The 17364-nt window shown below is 42.7% G+C and overlaps 1 protein-coding gene and 1 pseudogene across 1 annotated transcript; one reads left to right on the top strand and one right to left on the bottom strand.

The window, feature by feature from the left end:
• Positions 1–341: 341 nt before the first annotated feature.
• LOC120018522 lies at positions 342–3077 on the bottom strand (annotated as a pseudogene).
• Positions 3078–3138: 61 nt separating this feature from the next.
• LOC120018155 (protein NPAT-like) lies at positions 3139–15865 on the top strand. The gene is made up of 17 exons (XM_038961189.1): positions 3139–3323; positions 3555–3673; positions 3806–3866; positions 3971–4049; positions 4159–4199; positions 4951–5169; positions 5345–5420; positions 8549–8660; positions 8753–8844; positions 8974–9055; positions 9179–9275; positions 9428–9547; positions 9666–11219; positions 12993–13105; positions 13233–13323; positions 13421–14727; positions 14932–15865. Exons 1-17 carry the CDS (start codon positions 3287–3289, stop codon positions 15010–15012), a joined length of 4281 nt encoding a protein of 1426 aa, XP_038817117.1. The 5' UTR covers positions 3139–3286; the 3' UTR covers positions 15013–15865.
• The last annotated feature ends 1499 nt before the right edge of the window (positions 15866–17364 follow it).

Raw genomic sequence — 17364 nt, 5'->3', positions numbered from 1 at the left:
GTCTGCAGTTAGCTCGATAAGGTTCTCCTTCACAGCGATGTGGCGCAACCCTGTGGCATATTTCTCCCGGCTCCCAATCTGGCTGATCTCAGTCACCAGGGCATCATAGAGGTTATAGAGTAGACTCTGCCATTTGGCCCAGTCCTCAGCATAGGGTCCTGGAACAGTGAGGGGTGGCATGGGCAAGAAAATATGTCAGATGGGCTGTATCAATCATAATCTAAAATGGCATACTACTTCATCAAGGGTTTCAGTGATGAAAACACTCCACACCTGTCTGTTGTTCTACACCGTTTTTATTGTTTAACATCTAAACAGATTCATAAGACAATGGTGTTTTTTCAGTTTTCAGTCTATTCACAACATTCCAGCCATTCCTGTGTCTTGTGTCTTTGACCCTTGAGATGATGTACACAGAGCTGCAGGTTGAATAACTCTACTATCTCCTCTTTGAGAGTGCTGCTGGGCCTTATCTGTCTCCATACGTAGAGCACAGAGGGCAGGAGCTCCTCACCCAGCCGACACACCCTCATACGGCAGTTCATGGCAGCAGACCAAGTGCTCCACCACCGGCAAGTGTCTCTCCCGCCTGGAGAGAGAACAGATCACACACAGTGTAATGGATTAAATCTCTTGATGGTAGGTCTCACTGTAGACCAGAGGAGGCTGGTGGGAGGAGCTATAGGATGATGGGCTCATTGTAATGGCTGGAATGGAAGGCTATGAAACATATGGAAACCACATGTTTGACTCCGTTCCATATATTCCATTCCAACCATTACAATGATCCTGTCCTCGAATAGCTCCTCCCACCAGCCTCTACCCTGTAGACTCAATTGCTAAGAGTTCAGTTCAGTAGGTTTACACTTTAGAACACTTACAGTCTCTGAGGCGCGTAACTACTGAAAAATGACTGTGGCAACTCCCTTGCATGATACAGGTCACCTTTCGCAGTAATGGAGTTGACTAGGGTGTGTGTTGTTATTGTCATCGTACCTGACATTGAGCAGTGCTCTGGAGAAGAAGCTGAAGAGTTTATGGCTGAAGCCCTCAGTCTGCAGACAGAAGCCCTGGACTGCAGTGTGGATGATCCTGTTCACAAGCACACGGTTTATGGCCTTGGGGGAACCAGTGAAAATGCCACAATAAATATCCAGCGAATCTAGTTACATATGAGAAAGAAGGGATTGTTCAGAATTAGATTGGAATTAAATCGAATCTAGACAGTACATACCAAATTGTGTGCAGACCCATGACTTCTTGCTCTTCAATCAACCATTTACATTGCATTTGTTTGTATTTCCTATTACTGGCTGCAATTACCCCAAAATATCACCAATTACTTCCCTATTACTAGCTGCAATTACACCAAAACATCACCAATTACATTCATAGATTACCACAGCACATAAAAATCGAAGTCCCTGCTGTATTGAGAGAGCAATAAGGACCACTGACTGTACCACTGCTGCTGGGTGATCTCACACCAGTACTTGCGGAGAGACAGGATGTTCTTGAGCAGGATGCTGCTGTAGTCCTCCCCATAGGCCTAGCAGCTGAATGAGCTCCGCAGCACCTCCATCACATGATTCAGGAGCTCGCCACACTCCAGACGAGGCCATCCTGTAGGGAGAGAAGTGGGGGGTTAAAGTACCCAGAGGGATTACAAAACAGTCAGTGTGTCCAAAATGGAACTACTTTTCATCAGAGACCTATAGGTCCTGGTCAAAAGTAGTGCACTATATAAGGAATGGGGAGCCATTTCGGACACACAAGGGATAGATAACACAGGGTGTGGGAATTAGGCTCTATAAGCCTCTGATCTGGTCTGTGATTCTCCAAACCCATACTCTTGTTGGCACAGCGGATGAAGTATTTGACCAGGCTGCTGATCTCCTGCATCTTCTTCTGATGGTTAGCCTTTGTGGTGGTCGACACGTTGGCTTTCTCTGACTGGAACAGCTCAGTCTTTTTGCAGATACCTCTGCAGAAACCTGATAGAAGGCAATGAGAATGCAAACAGTGAGAATGCAAAGCGATGATGGATTTAATAAATATTGTCAATAAAATAGTAGCCTGGCTACACTGCAGTCCCCTAATAGTGGGATTTGGGTGTTAGGTTCTAAATAAACAGAGTAAAAAATAACGGACAACTAGGAAAAGCTCAAACCGAGTTTAATCACCCAATAGGTCAGACAGCTGAACAGACAAAGACATGTTCCCACCAGCAAAAGTATATATACCCCATTTTAGGTAGTCTCCTCCTTTTCTCTAAACATTACATCTTTATTGCTAGGCAGGAAATTAAGATGTGGGTAATAAACTGTTCCTTCTCCCTTAATGTGACGTGACTTGACCTCGGCCCCCATTCCTCACTAATCCACCCTTATCAGTGACCGCAACCATGTGATTGCCTTTCCCTTACTCAATAACATTACAAGCCCCTGGCTCACACAACCTTAATTGACCCCACCATATACATTCCTCCTAGAGATAACATTTACATTTACATTTACATTTAAGTCATTTAGCAGACGCTCTTATCCAGAGCGACTTACAACCATTAACTTCTGGTGTAGCAAGTATTTCAAATTACAACCCAACAACTGAAAGCAGACTGTGGCCCTTCTCCTTTCCATAGGATACCTGATGTCTGACAATAACATGTTCTGCATTCCCCTCTCTCCCTCAGTACCATGAACAAGGATATTTCATAGTTCAAGTTTAGAATTAAGAACCCATCCGGGTAATAAACTGTGTAGGAAGACATACTACCTGAAGACTGCATCCCAGGTGAGCTGCTTGGAGCCTTTAGATGCTCTGGTTCCAGAATGTGATGCAGCTCCTCCACTGTGTCAGGAGACCGGATGAGCCGTCTGAAGCTATAAGCCTCTTTCCGTATACAAGAACATAATGTTTTGTGCACAGATGCAAAAGCCACCACAAGTAATAACAATCATCAAAACAAACTCCAATGACAAAACGGATATCAGCTTCTATATGTAACGTCGTGGAAGTAACTTGAAATGAGCTAATAACTGAAAGTGGACACTCACCATTGAAACACAGTTTCCCATAATGCACATCTTCCAAATATGATGGAAATTCCGGGTTACGTGTGCTCGAGTTCCCCGCCTTTTCACGAATCGTAGGATGTTGCGTACACAACACCCTGGATGTTTTGACCAAATGTAACGTTACTTGCTTTATTCGGGATTAATGTATTCTTACTTGATTTTACAGATAATGTAACTTGTAATTGTTGCAATAATTCGACATTGCAGCCATGTTGCTTCCGTCTGACATAGCGCGGCTCGTTTTAGGTAAGTCTGAACTGGGTCCTGTTTGTATTGCTAGCTAACCTAAAGCTACCTAGCTATGTGGCAGTAGCAGTAAGCTAGCTAACGTTAGAATACTATCTGCAATGTCCTGCTGGTGATATTGCATCCAGGGCTGCACTGTAGCAAGCCAACATCAATATGATTTTGACTTTCTCTTACTATGGCAAGCTAAGCCTCCAATTCTGCTACTCTTGTACACTGATTTTTTTACAGGATACATGCAACAAGAGGGACTGTGTTCTACAAGCCAGGCATTCATTCGTGAAAGCCCCAATTTGAAGGAGTACGCAGAACACAGCTCAGATGATGCAGCTATTCCTGCTTGTGTGTTTGTAAGTTTCTTAGTTCATACTGTATATAGCTGTGTTCAACTCTCACTGTAATGACTATATAGTTACAGTGAGTTCGTTAGTGGATTAACGTTACTTAGCTAGGTAGCTAATTCATGTGTACTCCCATTGCAGTCCCTCTTTGGAAAAAACCTGACAACTATTTTGAATGAGTATGTTACTGTCAAAGCTAAAGGTAAGCGTAACCTCTGACCTCTACCACTTTCAGTAAATGAGTACAGGACTTTCACGTTTGTATTTTATTCTTGGTTGTCACACTTCCCTGCTATTTCTCCTTAGAGACGATAGAAGAGACTCAGATACCTGTCATGATGACATCATTGTGGAAAAAGCTTGATTTCACACTAAATCAAATCAAGTAAGGACCTATTTTTATCTATAAAACGGCAAAGAAAAACTTGCCAACAGATTGCTGTTTGATGGTGTCACTTTCTGACATCTTCAATTCTACTTATTTCTTTCATTAGGTCTATGCAGAACTCCACAGCTATTATCCAGAATCAAAGACGTAAGTGCATAATTAAATATTCTTGCACATTAAATGGTTATGATCTTAGTACTACCTCTGAACTTGTATTTCATTGCCTCTTTGTAATGTTGCCTTGTTGTAATGTTGTGGCTCAAGCCGTCAGGCAGAGTGTTGAACTCCATGGCTGTATGACAGGGGTCCCTAATTACATTCAGCTGCGGGCAGTTTTTTTTCCTTGGCGAGCTGCCGACCTGGAACATAGTAATAAATCATTTGGAGTGGTTGTGATTCCGAATTTTCTGGATTCAGACTTGCTGTTGCAAAAAATACGGAGACTTCTGCGCATGCATGATCTACTAGCCTATCTCCTTTCAGTTGCTACTCAGTCGCTTGTGACGCTGCCACTTGTTCACAAAACAGCAGTCAATAGTGATTTATTGTAATTTTTTCATCGTCATTGCAAACATTGTCTAAACAGTAGGCAGACTGCTGGCTATATGGCATCATAACTATAAAGATTACATCACACAAAACGCAAATTGTTTTGTACACTGCATATTGACCGCAAGAATCCCAAACAGAGTATTTGATAAAAACAATCATTTAAAACCTTCATTACATTGGTATACGATCACATGTTCCTCTCTGTTTATGCGTAGGAATACTAATTTCCAGGGGATTTTACAATATTTTATGTCAAAGCGATTTGACATAAAATAAATTCACCCACGGGCTGTCTATTGGGGAAACCTGCTGTATGGTGTGATTCATAAGCCTATTTCCTCTGCAGTCCACACACGTAATGGGATCGTGAACATGAGGGGGCGACAGAGAGCCTTGTCATCAACACAGTCCCCCAGCTCTGGGTTTCTGTCATCGTTGGCCACCCCGTCGGCCCAGGGCATCGGCACCCCAGTCTGCTACAGCTCCCAGCAGACCAGACCCTCCCCCATCTGCGGCACACAGCCCCAGATCCAAGATGGAGGACGTCTGCTCATCAATGTGAACCGTAAGTAAACTCATCCATGAGCAGCAGTGTACTGGGGAAGGTTGTTACAGTAGGTGTCTATCACATCTCCTTTTAACTGGCAATTGCTGTCATCATTATGAACATTAATACCAACTTATAAAAAGAAAGATTGTCAAAGCTTCATTGAAAAATGGACACTTGCTTTTTATTACAGGGGAGTCACCTTTGCAAATAACGGTTCCAGACAACCGGTTAACCACAGGACCATTATCCCCAGGGCGTCGGAAATGGTAAGATAGTCATTCTCATCTATTTGTTTACTTCTTTGTAAGTTCTTCTTACCCATGTGTAGATTGTAGGGATGTACCAATTCAACTGTACGCATTTCCCCCGATTTTTAAACTGTTTAAAGATACAAATGCATCGGACGGTGGACCCCAAACCGATCCAAATGTAGCATGCATGGGTCAGAAAATCGATTCAATCGGCGCTTCACTAAAATGTTTTGCTCATATTATGTTATTTTTCTACCTCTCATCTTTGGTGACAACTGATGCGTCCTCTGATTCAGTATCGAACTGCATGGGCCTTCAGAAAGTAAGTAGTCGTACCACTTGACTTATTCCACATTTTGTAGTTACAAATGGAATTCAAAATGGAAATAGATATTTTTTCTCACCCATCTACAGGCAATACACCATAATGACCAAGTGGAGAAAAAAATGGGAAATTTTTGTACATTTTGTGAAAATGAAATACAGCAATATATAATTTACCTAGGTATTCATACCCCTAAGTCAATAGTTTGTAGAAGCACCTTTAGCGGCAATTACAACTGAGTCATCTTGGGCAGGTCTGTATCAGCTTTGCCCATCTGGATTTGGGGATTTTCTCCCATTCTTCCTTGTAGATTTTCTCAAGCTCTGTTAAATTAGATGGGGAGCGGTGGTGAATAGCAATCTTCAAGTCTTTCCACAGGTTTTCAATGGGATTCATGTCTGGGCTTTGCCTGGGCCACTCAAGGACTTAAACATTATTGTTCTGTAGCCATTCCAGTGTTGCTTTGGCTGTATACTTGGTCATTGTCCTGTTGCAATGTAAATCTTCGCCCCGTCTGTCGTTCTCACTCTGAAGCTGGTTCTCGTCAAGGATTTGCATGTATTTGGCTCCATTCATTGTACCCTCTATCCTTACCAGTCTCCCAGTTCCTGCTGCTGAAAAGCATCCCCATAGCATAGTGGTAGAGATGGTGTTAGACTGGTGATGAGCTGTGCCTGGTTTTCTCCAGACATATCACTTTGCATTCAGGCCAAAGAGTTTAAGTTTTGTCTCATCAGATCACATACTATTTTGCCTTATGCTCTGAGTCTTTCACGTGCCTTTTTGCAAACTCCAGGTGTGCTGTCATGTGCCTTTTTCTCAGGAGTGGCTTTGGTCTAGCCACTCCCATAAAGCACAGATTGGTGAAGTGCTGTAGAGAGTGTTTCTGGCAGGTTCTCCCATCTCGGTTCTCCCATCTCAGCCAAAGAACTGTCAGAGTTGGGTTCTTGTTCACCTCCCTGACCAAGGTCTTTCTTGCCCGCTTGCTTAGTTTGGTCGGACGGCCAGCTCTAAGCAGAGTCTGGGTAGTTCCATTTCCCAATGATGTGCTCTTGGAAACTCGCAACTCTCTAGGAATGGTTTCATACCCTTCCCATCAAAATTATATCTCAGATCTACAGACAGTTCCTTGGACTTCATGGTGTAGTTGCTGCTCTGACATGCACTGTCAACTGTGGGACCTTATATAGACAGGTGTGTATTTATAAATCATGTCCAAATAATTGAAGGTTTGAAGGTTGAGAGCTTCAAATTCCTTGGTGTCCACATCAACAACAAACTAGAATGGTCCAAACACACCAAGACAGTTTTGAAGGGGGCACGACAAAGCCTATTCCCCCTCAGGAAACTAAAAAGATTTGGCATGGGTCCTGAGATCCTTAAAAGGTTCTACAGCTGCAACATCGAGAGCATCCTGACCGGTTGCATCACTGCCTGGTACGAAAATTGCTCGGTCTCTGACCGCAAGGCACTTCAGAGGGTAGTGCGTACGGCCCAGTACATCACTGGGGCAAAGCTGCCTGCCATCCAGAACCTCTACACCAGGCGGTGTCAGAGGAATGCCCTAAAAATTGTCAAAGACCCCAGCCATCCCAGTCATAGACTGTTCTCTCTACTACCGCATGGCAAGCGGTACCGGAGTGCCAAGTCTTGGACAAAAAGGCTTCTCAACAGTTTTTACCCCCAAGCCATAAGACTCCTGAACAGGTAACCAAATGGTTACCCGGACTATTTGCATTGTGTGCCCCCCCTGACTAACAGGCCTCTTATGCTGCTGCTACTCTCTGTTTATCTTATATGCATAGTCACTTTAACTATACATTCATGTACATACTACCTAAATTGGCCCGACCAACCAGTGCTCCCGCATATTGGCTAACCGGGCTATCTGCATTGTCCCACCACCCGCCAACCCCTCTTTTTACGCTTCTGCTACTCTCTGTTCATCATATATGCATAGTCACTTTAAAGGTACCTACATGTATATACTACCTCAATAAGCCTGACTAACAGGTGTCTGTATATAGCCTTGCTACTCTTTTTTTCAAATGTCTTATTACTGTTTTATTTCTTTACTTACCTACACACACACCTTTTTTCCCCGCACCATTGGTTAGAGCCTGTAAGTAAGCATTTCACTGTAAGGTGTACACCTGTTGTATTCGGCGCACGTGACAAATAAACTTTGATTTGATTTAATCCATTCTGAATTCAGGCTGTAAAATGTGGAATAAGTCAAGGTTATGAATACTTTCTGAAGGTACTGTAACTGTGTTGACAGTAATTGATCTATAATTAATTTGGCATGCCGAACAACACCAGGCAATATCAGTAGCCCAGTCAAACTGCGTGCTGACCAACGTGAGGTAGGCGGCCTGTTCTTGAACTTCCATATCTGTGTGGCACCTTCAGCATTAAAATACTACAATGGCTTGCGTGATATTAGGCTTTATTAGTTGTGGCAACCTATGTCATTTGCTAGGTTATTGTTATCTATGCGCTGTTGAAAATGCTGTTTTAGTAAGTTACTGGTACGCAACTCTTATCTGGCTGTATCTGCTGAATGGGGCTTACAATAGATTTTATTTTGAGATGGGAGTGAAATCTAAAGTTGTGCTATATAGTCGTTGGCTGTGTCATAGCTCATTTTGCTATGTTCAAATCGCACCGACTCGTTTCAAACTAAAACGTATCGTTCCTGTAACATATTGGAGCCCATGTATCTAGGTGCGTATCGAATTGTCTTGAAATGGAAAGATGCATATCCCTAGTAGATTGAGTTATGATAAAAGAGTAATCTTCCCAGTGACTCCCCCAGGAGGAGAGGTGGGGGCTCTAGTGGATCCGGTGGGACTGGAAGAGCCAACATGGCGGCCAGTAGCCTGACAGCAGAGCCCCAGAGTGAAGAGGCAGTCACAGAGAATTTCCCTGTGAGTAAAAAACAAAGTTAATACTCTGCATTTGAAACACTGCTAACCCCATTTGACTGATGTGAATTTATCATTAAATTGTGTTTTTGCAGCAAATGTTGATACAAAATGCAAGAGAGAGGATTCTAAATGACAAGTCTTTACAAGAGAAGCTTGCTGAAAACATCAACAAAATTCTAGCAAGGTAATAATAAAAGTAGATATTCTTGAGTAACATTTGAACAGTACCGACTTCATTACTTATTACATTTGGCTGTTGGGTAGAGTAGATATTCTTTCTTACCTGTGCATGTGTTTCTTACTCTACGTGTAGTGATGTCAGTCCTCAGGCTTTAAAGGCATCATGCAGCACCATGGAGCCTGACCAGTCAATAGATGAAATTCTGGGCCTGCAGGTAATGTCATGTTCTGACAGACTTGATATACCCCATTTCTCCATTCGAACTCACAGAACATTGTCCGTCTTTAGTGCATAGAGTGTAGATTTGTGCTTTCTACTGACGTTTTACTCTGTGCAGGGGGAGATTCATATGTCTAATGATGTTATACAAGACATCTTGGAGCAGACAGAGTCCGACCCAGCCTTCCAGGCTCTTTTTGACCTCTTTGATTACGGTAAACATTTTAATCTTTGCTGATGATTTAATCTAGATCATGTGCAGGATTTTGTTGCTCCTGACAATGCATGAAGTGGGTCTGGTGATTGTTTGACTAAGATTTTATAAAATTTAATTATTCCACTAAATCTCTTGATTCTTTGCATTAAGGCAAAAGCAAAACCAGTGAGGATACTGAACAAGGAGCTGGGAACGTGAGCAATACCACCACAGAGAATGGTGAGACTGAGACTAGATGTATTGACGGCTCTCCTGAGACTGGAGACCCAGGTATGGACAAAGTCCTCATGACCTTGTAAATTATGCCTGTTGGAATCATATACTAAACAATATTGATGCTTCATCAGCAATCTCTTTCTGACAATGGGATTTCTCTTTAATTTCTCAGGCACTGGGCCTGAAAACTCGACATGTGGACAAGAAAATAGAGTAACAAAGTCCAGTCAAGAGCCCAAGAGTAAGAAAACAAGGAAATCTGCACCTCCTGTTTCAAGCACTTCAAAGGCAACTCCAGGACCCAGTAGCAGAGGGTTGAGAAGGGGAGCTATCTCAACAACTCCTGGACCCAGTAGCAGAGGGTTGAGAAAGGGAGCTAGCTCTACAACTCCTGGACCCAGTAGCAGAGGGTTGAGAAGGGGAGCTATCTCAACAACTCCTGGACCCAGTAGCAGAGGGTTGAGAAAGGGAGCTAGGTCTACAACTCCTGCACCCAGTAGCAGAGGGTTGAGAAAGGGAGCTAGCTCAACAACTCCTGGACCCAGTAGCAGAGGGTTGAGAAGGGGAGCTATCTCAACAACTCCTGCACCCAGTAGCAGAGGGTTGAGAAAGGGAGCTAGCTCAACAACTCCTGGACCCAGTAGCAAAGGGGTGAGAAGGGGAGATATTGCAACTCGACCCTCAGCACGTATTGATCAATTTACCGCCGCTGCTTCTTCTGCCGCAAAGGACTCTGATAGGGTTGACTCAGGCTCCATCTTTAATCCGGATGTATCAGGTGTGGATATAGATGAACCTCTGAATACCCCTCTTGACAGTATAGCTCCGCCAGATGTCTTTGAGCCAGTCAGACAGGAGAGTGGAACAAATCGTCCGGCGTCAGCATGCAACACACCTTCATCTGAAACCAGGACGGTCTCTGCTGTGAAAAACATATTAGGCAATGAGAACACAGTGGGGGCTGATGGTAGACAAGTGATGGATAACCAAGCTTCACTTCTTAACTCTTCACCTTCCCTGTCCAATTCCATGCCAATGCTGGATCACTCAAACAAGGCTCCCATACAGGCCTCTAACCTGCCTCATAGAAATATTACCCCTCCCAGCAGTGTAGGAATTTCACAACCTCTACCACAGACCATACACTCTATGGCTGTCCCCTCAACAGTTACAACAACTCCTGCTGCCCCAACCTTCATCCCAAACCCCAACCCTACAGGCAAGGAAGTAGACCCCAGTAAGATTGTGGCCCTGAAGATCATAATCAGCGATGAGCAGGAGCCCTCCAGTGACTCAGCCCTGAACCAGGCTGTATCCAGCATCACTGGGGACAGGATCCCCACCATCTTCCTCTCCTCCCCCACCAAGTCACCTGCTAAGGCCCCGGCCCTCAGTAGCGCCCCCATGAATCAGGAGGAGACTGTGCAGGCGGTGAGCAGCTTACAGAGGACAGAAGTCCTCCAGCCAGCAGAGACCAATCCTCTTAGTGGGAAAGCAGGGGATGTGGCAGCATTGGCAGGGACGTCAACTGCGTTGACACAGCCTGGCTACTACATTCAGCTGCCCTTTGATTCAGCCACATCCACCAACAGCTACATCTTAGTGACAGACACAACAGCCACAGACCCCCAGTCCAACAAGGTGATATTACCCAGTGGCGCCCCACAGGTACAGACTGTACCCCCTTCCTCATATACTCTGGTCACTCCACCCCGCTATTCCCCTGGTAAGACTCCATTTAAATACTTAGATGCACTATTCAAAAATCACCACCGTTTCCTGGTTGCTAAAATTCTAATAGTTCACCTAATTTCAGTTTGTGAAATATATTTTCCTTAACCAAAAATATTATATTTTCAGCTTTTTGAAGCTGGTGTACAAAACCGAAAATAAGACGCTAAAATTAAACTTTGTCTCTTTTGAATGTCAGCCATTTGACCTTCGGTTGATCCGCATGGCAGAGTGGACTCTTTTCCCGGCTTACAGACTGGTCGTCAGTTGCCCAGTCATCTAAGAACGGGAAGCATAGAAATAGTGCAAATAAAACAGATATACTGTTTGTTAGACTTGCTTTCAATAAGTGACAGATCTATAACACACATTTTTATGTGAATTTGGTTGGGTCGCCTAAAAAGTTACATATTGTATGTCAAATTGGGTGACAAATGAATGCGAAGAGGCACATTTTTTATTACGACGCATACATTTTCTGGCCATTTACCTTCCTAAAAATTAGGAATAAGCAAAGGCTTTGATTTCTGGGCAAACGGATAGAAAGGGAGTCTTAGAAAACAGAAACTAAAATAGGTCTTATAAGGTATTAGAAATACATAAAAACACAATGTTAAAGAAATTATCCCTGCCAACTTATATCAACACTTTTGTATGTCGTTTTGGAGAAATTGTTCTGCCTTCTGTAAGTTTAAGAAACAGTGTCATGTGCCTTGAAATTCCGTTAACAAAAACTAGCATCTTTAATATATTTTCTCATTTCTCTCCCTCTTGAGGGAAGATAATGAAAGTTCAGAAGTAACAAGAAAAGGTAGACCTATGAATTAGTTATGGTGCTTTTACTGTTAACACTTTTGTTTATTGATTATTAAGTGATTAAAACGCGAATTTCTGAAAAATCGTTAATGGAATTTCTGCTATTGAATTGGCGACAATGGGAAATCATAGTCACAAACCACACTTTGGTTCACAAGATTGAACAGCACAGTTCAGTAGAGAATAGTATATAGTTCAGTAATGTAGAGTTCAGTACAATTAGGAAAAGTAGAATACAGTACACAGTATAGCACACTAGAGTTGAGTACACTAATGTACTGTACTGAGCAGTACTTTGATGTCCAAACTTGTGAAACAAAGACGTATATGATTGGTTCAAATCTGGTCCGGTCCTGACCAACCAAATTTGGTCTTGTTTGGGGGCAGAGCTCATTAAAATTATAGCCAGTGTGTAGAATAATACCCAAGTATGCAATGTGTACCTATTTAGGATACACCATGAATAGAATGATATTCATATCCATAATTATGCATTTCTGTGTAGTACAGATCAGGGATCCATTATGAAATTCCGTTACAGTGTGTAAATCCACTTACTGTAGTTCAATAACCAAAAGAGATTTTTTCAAAGTCAATAACTGACACCTCATTCTTTCTGCAGACATCATTGAATTCTTAATTCAGAGTATATATTTAAACATTTTGGGGAAAAGTAGACAGATAAAAAAACAAAGGGATGTTTTACTGAAATTCTGTTACCAAACTTTGCACCTGCACAGTTCTTGCAGTACACTTAATTTATTAACATTTTCTGTGTAAATTGTTAAAAGTAGTCTTTGTGCATGAAGTTGTATGGTTTGTTAAACTTTAAAATCAATGTTTTTTTTGTTTGGCATACATTTATAGTGGAATGACCCCAATAGTCATCACTCACTTAATTTGCCATGCTGTTTTGCTGGTGGGAAATGTCTAACCAGTTATATCCTCCCAGGATCTAGACTCATCATATCTTCATCAGTTCAGCCCATGCTGCAAAGCATGGTGGTTCCTGTATCTGTTGTTGGGCAGAACAATGCAACACAGTTCTCCGTAGTTCCTAATCAGGTAAGCATTCCTTTTTTTTTTTTTTTTTTTTACTGTTTTACATATTTGCATTTAATCATTTTCTTGAACCAATGGGCTAATTTAGCTACAATAACATGTGCATCTAGTGATCATTTGTTTGTTTCAGTTGATAGCCATGCCTAGCCCTGCTTCAGCAAAGCAGCCAGCAGCAGTGAATACCAACCCTAAACTGGCTCCCAAGGATACCACAATCTCGGGTAAGGAATGGTGTTCAGTCCTCCATAATGTCATTGTCTGTTTACTGTTATCCTGTAATTTTATTCACAAATGTTGTTGCTTGCTTGTGCATTTCAGGAAAAACGGGAGCTTCTGGATCGAATATGGTTACAAAGCAGGTCCACCCGCAATCCTCTAAAAGCACAGGGCAGCAGAAGGTAGCAGTTGGCTCGAGCCCCAGCCATAGGAGGATGCTTTGCTTTGATGGGTCTGCTGGTGAAACTTCTACCTCCAAAGCTACAGCTACTCCTGTATCACCTGTCCAACAGGTGGAGAAAGAGATACCTAAATCTGCCTCTGCTCTCTTGGGGAGAAGCAGGCCAAAAAGGAGAATAGAGACTGTAAGATGTACAGACAACACTCAGACATCATGGACCGGAACAGAGACGGAGAAATCCTCCACTGTCCAAAAGCAGAAAGAAGCTGCGAAAAAGACCCCTTCAAAGAGGGACGCAGATCAAAATGCTAGAGGTCAAAGTGCAAGTACCAGTAGATCTCAGAGTGCTGGTAGCAGTAGGACTGATGCCTCACAGTCAGAGTCCAGGAAGAGATCTCAATCAGCAGACAAGAAGGATGATGGTGGAGCAGGACCTAAGGATGCCCAGAGCTCCAGGTCCTCTTCCTCTGATCACAGACTGAGATCAGGGAGCAGGAAAGAGAAAGACGCATGTAGACAAGAGCCTACTGAGAAATCTCCTGCCAAGGAGCGGGAGGGACGGACAGTGAAAAGGACATCTTCTCAGGACCCCCCTCATGTCACTGCCAATAAGGAGAATGAGCTGGAGGGGGGAAGGCGAGAGCAGCAGCCCACACCAGCACCAAGAGCATTCAGCCCGGCCCCAGTGGGCTCACAAACCTCTGTCCCTCAGGCTTGCTCCAGCAAAATCCCCTCCAAGACCAGCCCACTGACCAAGCAGGCAGCTGAAATGCTCCACGACATCCAGGGTCTAAACCCTCCCTCCACCCCTCCTAAGAGGACAGGCATGGGCTGTCTGGAGCTGCCTCTTCCTCGGACCCCTGGCCGTCTCCAGGAGTCTCTATACTGCCCCAGGACCCCTGCACGTCAGAGGCTGGACAGAGACAGAGAGGGCACCCCCAGGCACCTGGTCCCTCCCACCACCCCGGACCTTCCCTCCTGCAGCCCAGCCAGCGAAGCAGGGAGTGAAAACAGCATCAACATGGCGGCTCACACACTGATGATCCTATCCCGAGCCGCCATTGCCAGGACAGGCACCCCACTGAAAGACAGCTTGCGCCAGGAGGGGGCTGGAGCAGTGACCCCTGTAGCCTTCAAGAGCAAGAAGCGCAAGCAGCCTGAGCCCCTGGCCAGCCCGCCAGCAAAGAAAGATATCTCAGGTTCATCTGGCAGTAAAAAGAAAACAAAGGTGAGCAAAACATACAGAATGTTCTATTCAATCTGTGTATCCTAATCTCTTCTGAGGTTCATAATTGAATGTGATCGCATCAACCCAGTCTTAGATATTTGGCATAATCTCCTGCATTAAATGTGAACTCAGTTTCCTTCTTTGCTTGTATAATGAGAAAGCACATTAAAACCACTGCATCTCTTTATGATTTGTACCACTCAGAAACAGCAGAAACTAATGGATTCCTTCCCCGATGACTTGGATGTGGATAAGTTCCTGTCTTCACTGCATTATGATGAGTGATGGGTTGAGTTATAGCAGTTGGACAATGAGATGAGAATCTCCCAAACACTACCTACCTACTCTCCAGGAATTGAACAAGCCATAATTTACTGTCAGTGCCTATGGTTAAACCATAGGCGTTAGGAACCTGTGGTCTAGTGGAGCATGTCCTCAGTTATTATTTTTTCTTCTATGGTATGTCTGCTTGTAGGGTTTGTCCTACATCCTTTGGCTTAACAACTAATTATACATGTGATGTATATACTGTATAGAAATTATTGCAGAAATGCTAGATTGAGAGCACTTTGGTTCCATTCAAGGACTGTAATGTTAAGAATGGTTTCCCAATCTTGTTGTATTAATAATTTCAAGAATTCAACCCTTTCCTTGGTCAATATTTCACTGTATCTAAACTTTAAATGATCCACCCAACACACTATGGCTGTGGTTAGACAGGCAGCACAATTCTAATCTTTATTTCACTAATTGGTATTTTGACCAGATCAGCTGTGATCTGATTGGTCAAAAAGACCAGTTAGTGGAAAAAATATCAGAATTGGGCTGCGTGGTGTGTATGTAAAATACATTTGTGCAGATGTTTTTTTTACTAGTGATTTTAAATTAAATCTTGTTTTAGAAAAATCTAGTTCCATTTAATATTGTTTCTGTGCAGGTAAAAACTGACCGGTTTTCAGTCCAAAGCAAAATATCACTATCAGAACACAGTCTGATAACCCAATCTGTGAATTTCACTATAACCAAGTTAATATTGCACCATTTTATTCACTTGAGTTAATTACTACTATATAATAGGCCTATATCATCACAGTGATAGAAGAATCTCTACTGGCACAGTGGTCTAAGGTACTGCATCTCAGTGCTAGTGGCATCACTACAGACCCTGGTTCGATTCCAGGCTGTATCACAACCGTCCATGATTGAGAGTCCCATGGGGCGGTGCACAATTGGCCCAGAGTCGTTAGGGTTTGGCCGTCATTGTAAATAAGAATTTGTTCTTAACGGACTTGCCTAGTTAAATAAAGGATAAATTATCCTATCTTTATAACAATGCCACACATAGCAGAGGTAAGACAATCAAGCATGTTTAAAGGACAACTCCACCAAAACAATATTTTGGCATTTTCATTAGTTCATTGTTGATATAGTCCCAAAATGTTTTGCATGTCAGCAATCAAGTTAAGACATGTAACTTTCAAAATACAGAAGTCTTGCCCGTATGATGCATTTTGCATCATATGATGCTGTGTCTTGGTAAGCAATTTTGGCCTTGTGTTTTAGGTTATTGTCCTACTGAAAGGTGAATTTGTCTGTCTGTTGGAAAGATTTTCCTCTAGGATTCTGCCTGTGCTTAGCTATATTCTGTTTCTTTTGATCCAAAAAAAAAAAAACTTGAGTGCTTACAGATGATAAGCATACCAATAACATGCTTGAAATTTGAAGTGGTACTCAGTGATGTTGGATTTGCCCCAAACATAACGCTTTGTGTTAAGTTATTTGCCACATTTCTTTGCAGTTATACTGTAGTGCCTTATTGAAAACAGGATGCATGTTTTGGAATATTTTCATTCTGTACAGGCTTCCTTTTCACTCTGTAATTTAGGTTAGCATTGTGGAGTAACTAAAATGTTGATCCATCCCCAGTTTTCTTTTATCACAGCCATTCAACTCTGTAACTGTTTCAAAGTCACCATTGACCTCATGGTGAAATCCCTGAGTGGTTTCTTTCCTCTCCGGCAACTGAGTTAAGAAGGACACCTGTATCTTTGTAGTGACTTGGTGCATTGATACACCATCCAACGTGTAATTAATAACTTCACCATGCTAAAAGGTATATTCAATGTCTGCTTAAAAAAAAAAGTTTATACACATCTACCAATATGTGTCCTCTTCGAGGCATTGGAAAACACCTCTGGTCTTTGTGGTTGAATCTGTTTTTGAAATTCACTGCTTGACTGATTGACCTTACAATTATCTGCATGTGTGGGGTACAAAAATCATTTTAAACACTATTGCACACAGTGAGTCCATGCAACTTATGTGACTTGTTAAGCACATTTTTACTCCTGAACTTATTTAGGCTTGCCATAACGAAGGGGTTGAATGCTTATTGACTCAAGGCAATTCAGCTTTTCATTTTTAATTAATTTGCCAAGTTTTCTAAAAATGTAATTCCACTCTTGACATTATGGGGTATTGTGTGTAGGCCAGTGACAAAATCTCAATTTTAAATTCAGGCTGAAAAAAGTCAAGGGGTGTGAATACTTTCTGAAGACACTATGTGTATATATAGGTATGGATAAAGTGACTAGGCAACAGGCTAGATGATTAAACAGTAGCAGCAATGTATGCGAA

The sequence above is a fragment of the Salvelinus namaycush genome, chromosome 23 (genome assembly GCF_016432855.1).
Source record: "Salvelinus namaycush isolate Seneca chromosome 23, SaNama_1.0, whole genome shotgun sequence".
NCBI classification, from domain to species: Eukaryota; Metazoa; Chordata; class Actinopteri; order Salmoniformes; family Salmonidae; genus Salvelinus; species Salvelinus namaycush.
Note: the sequence above shows the minus strand (reverse complement) of the source record. Positions and strands in the feature narration are given on the sequence as shown.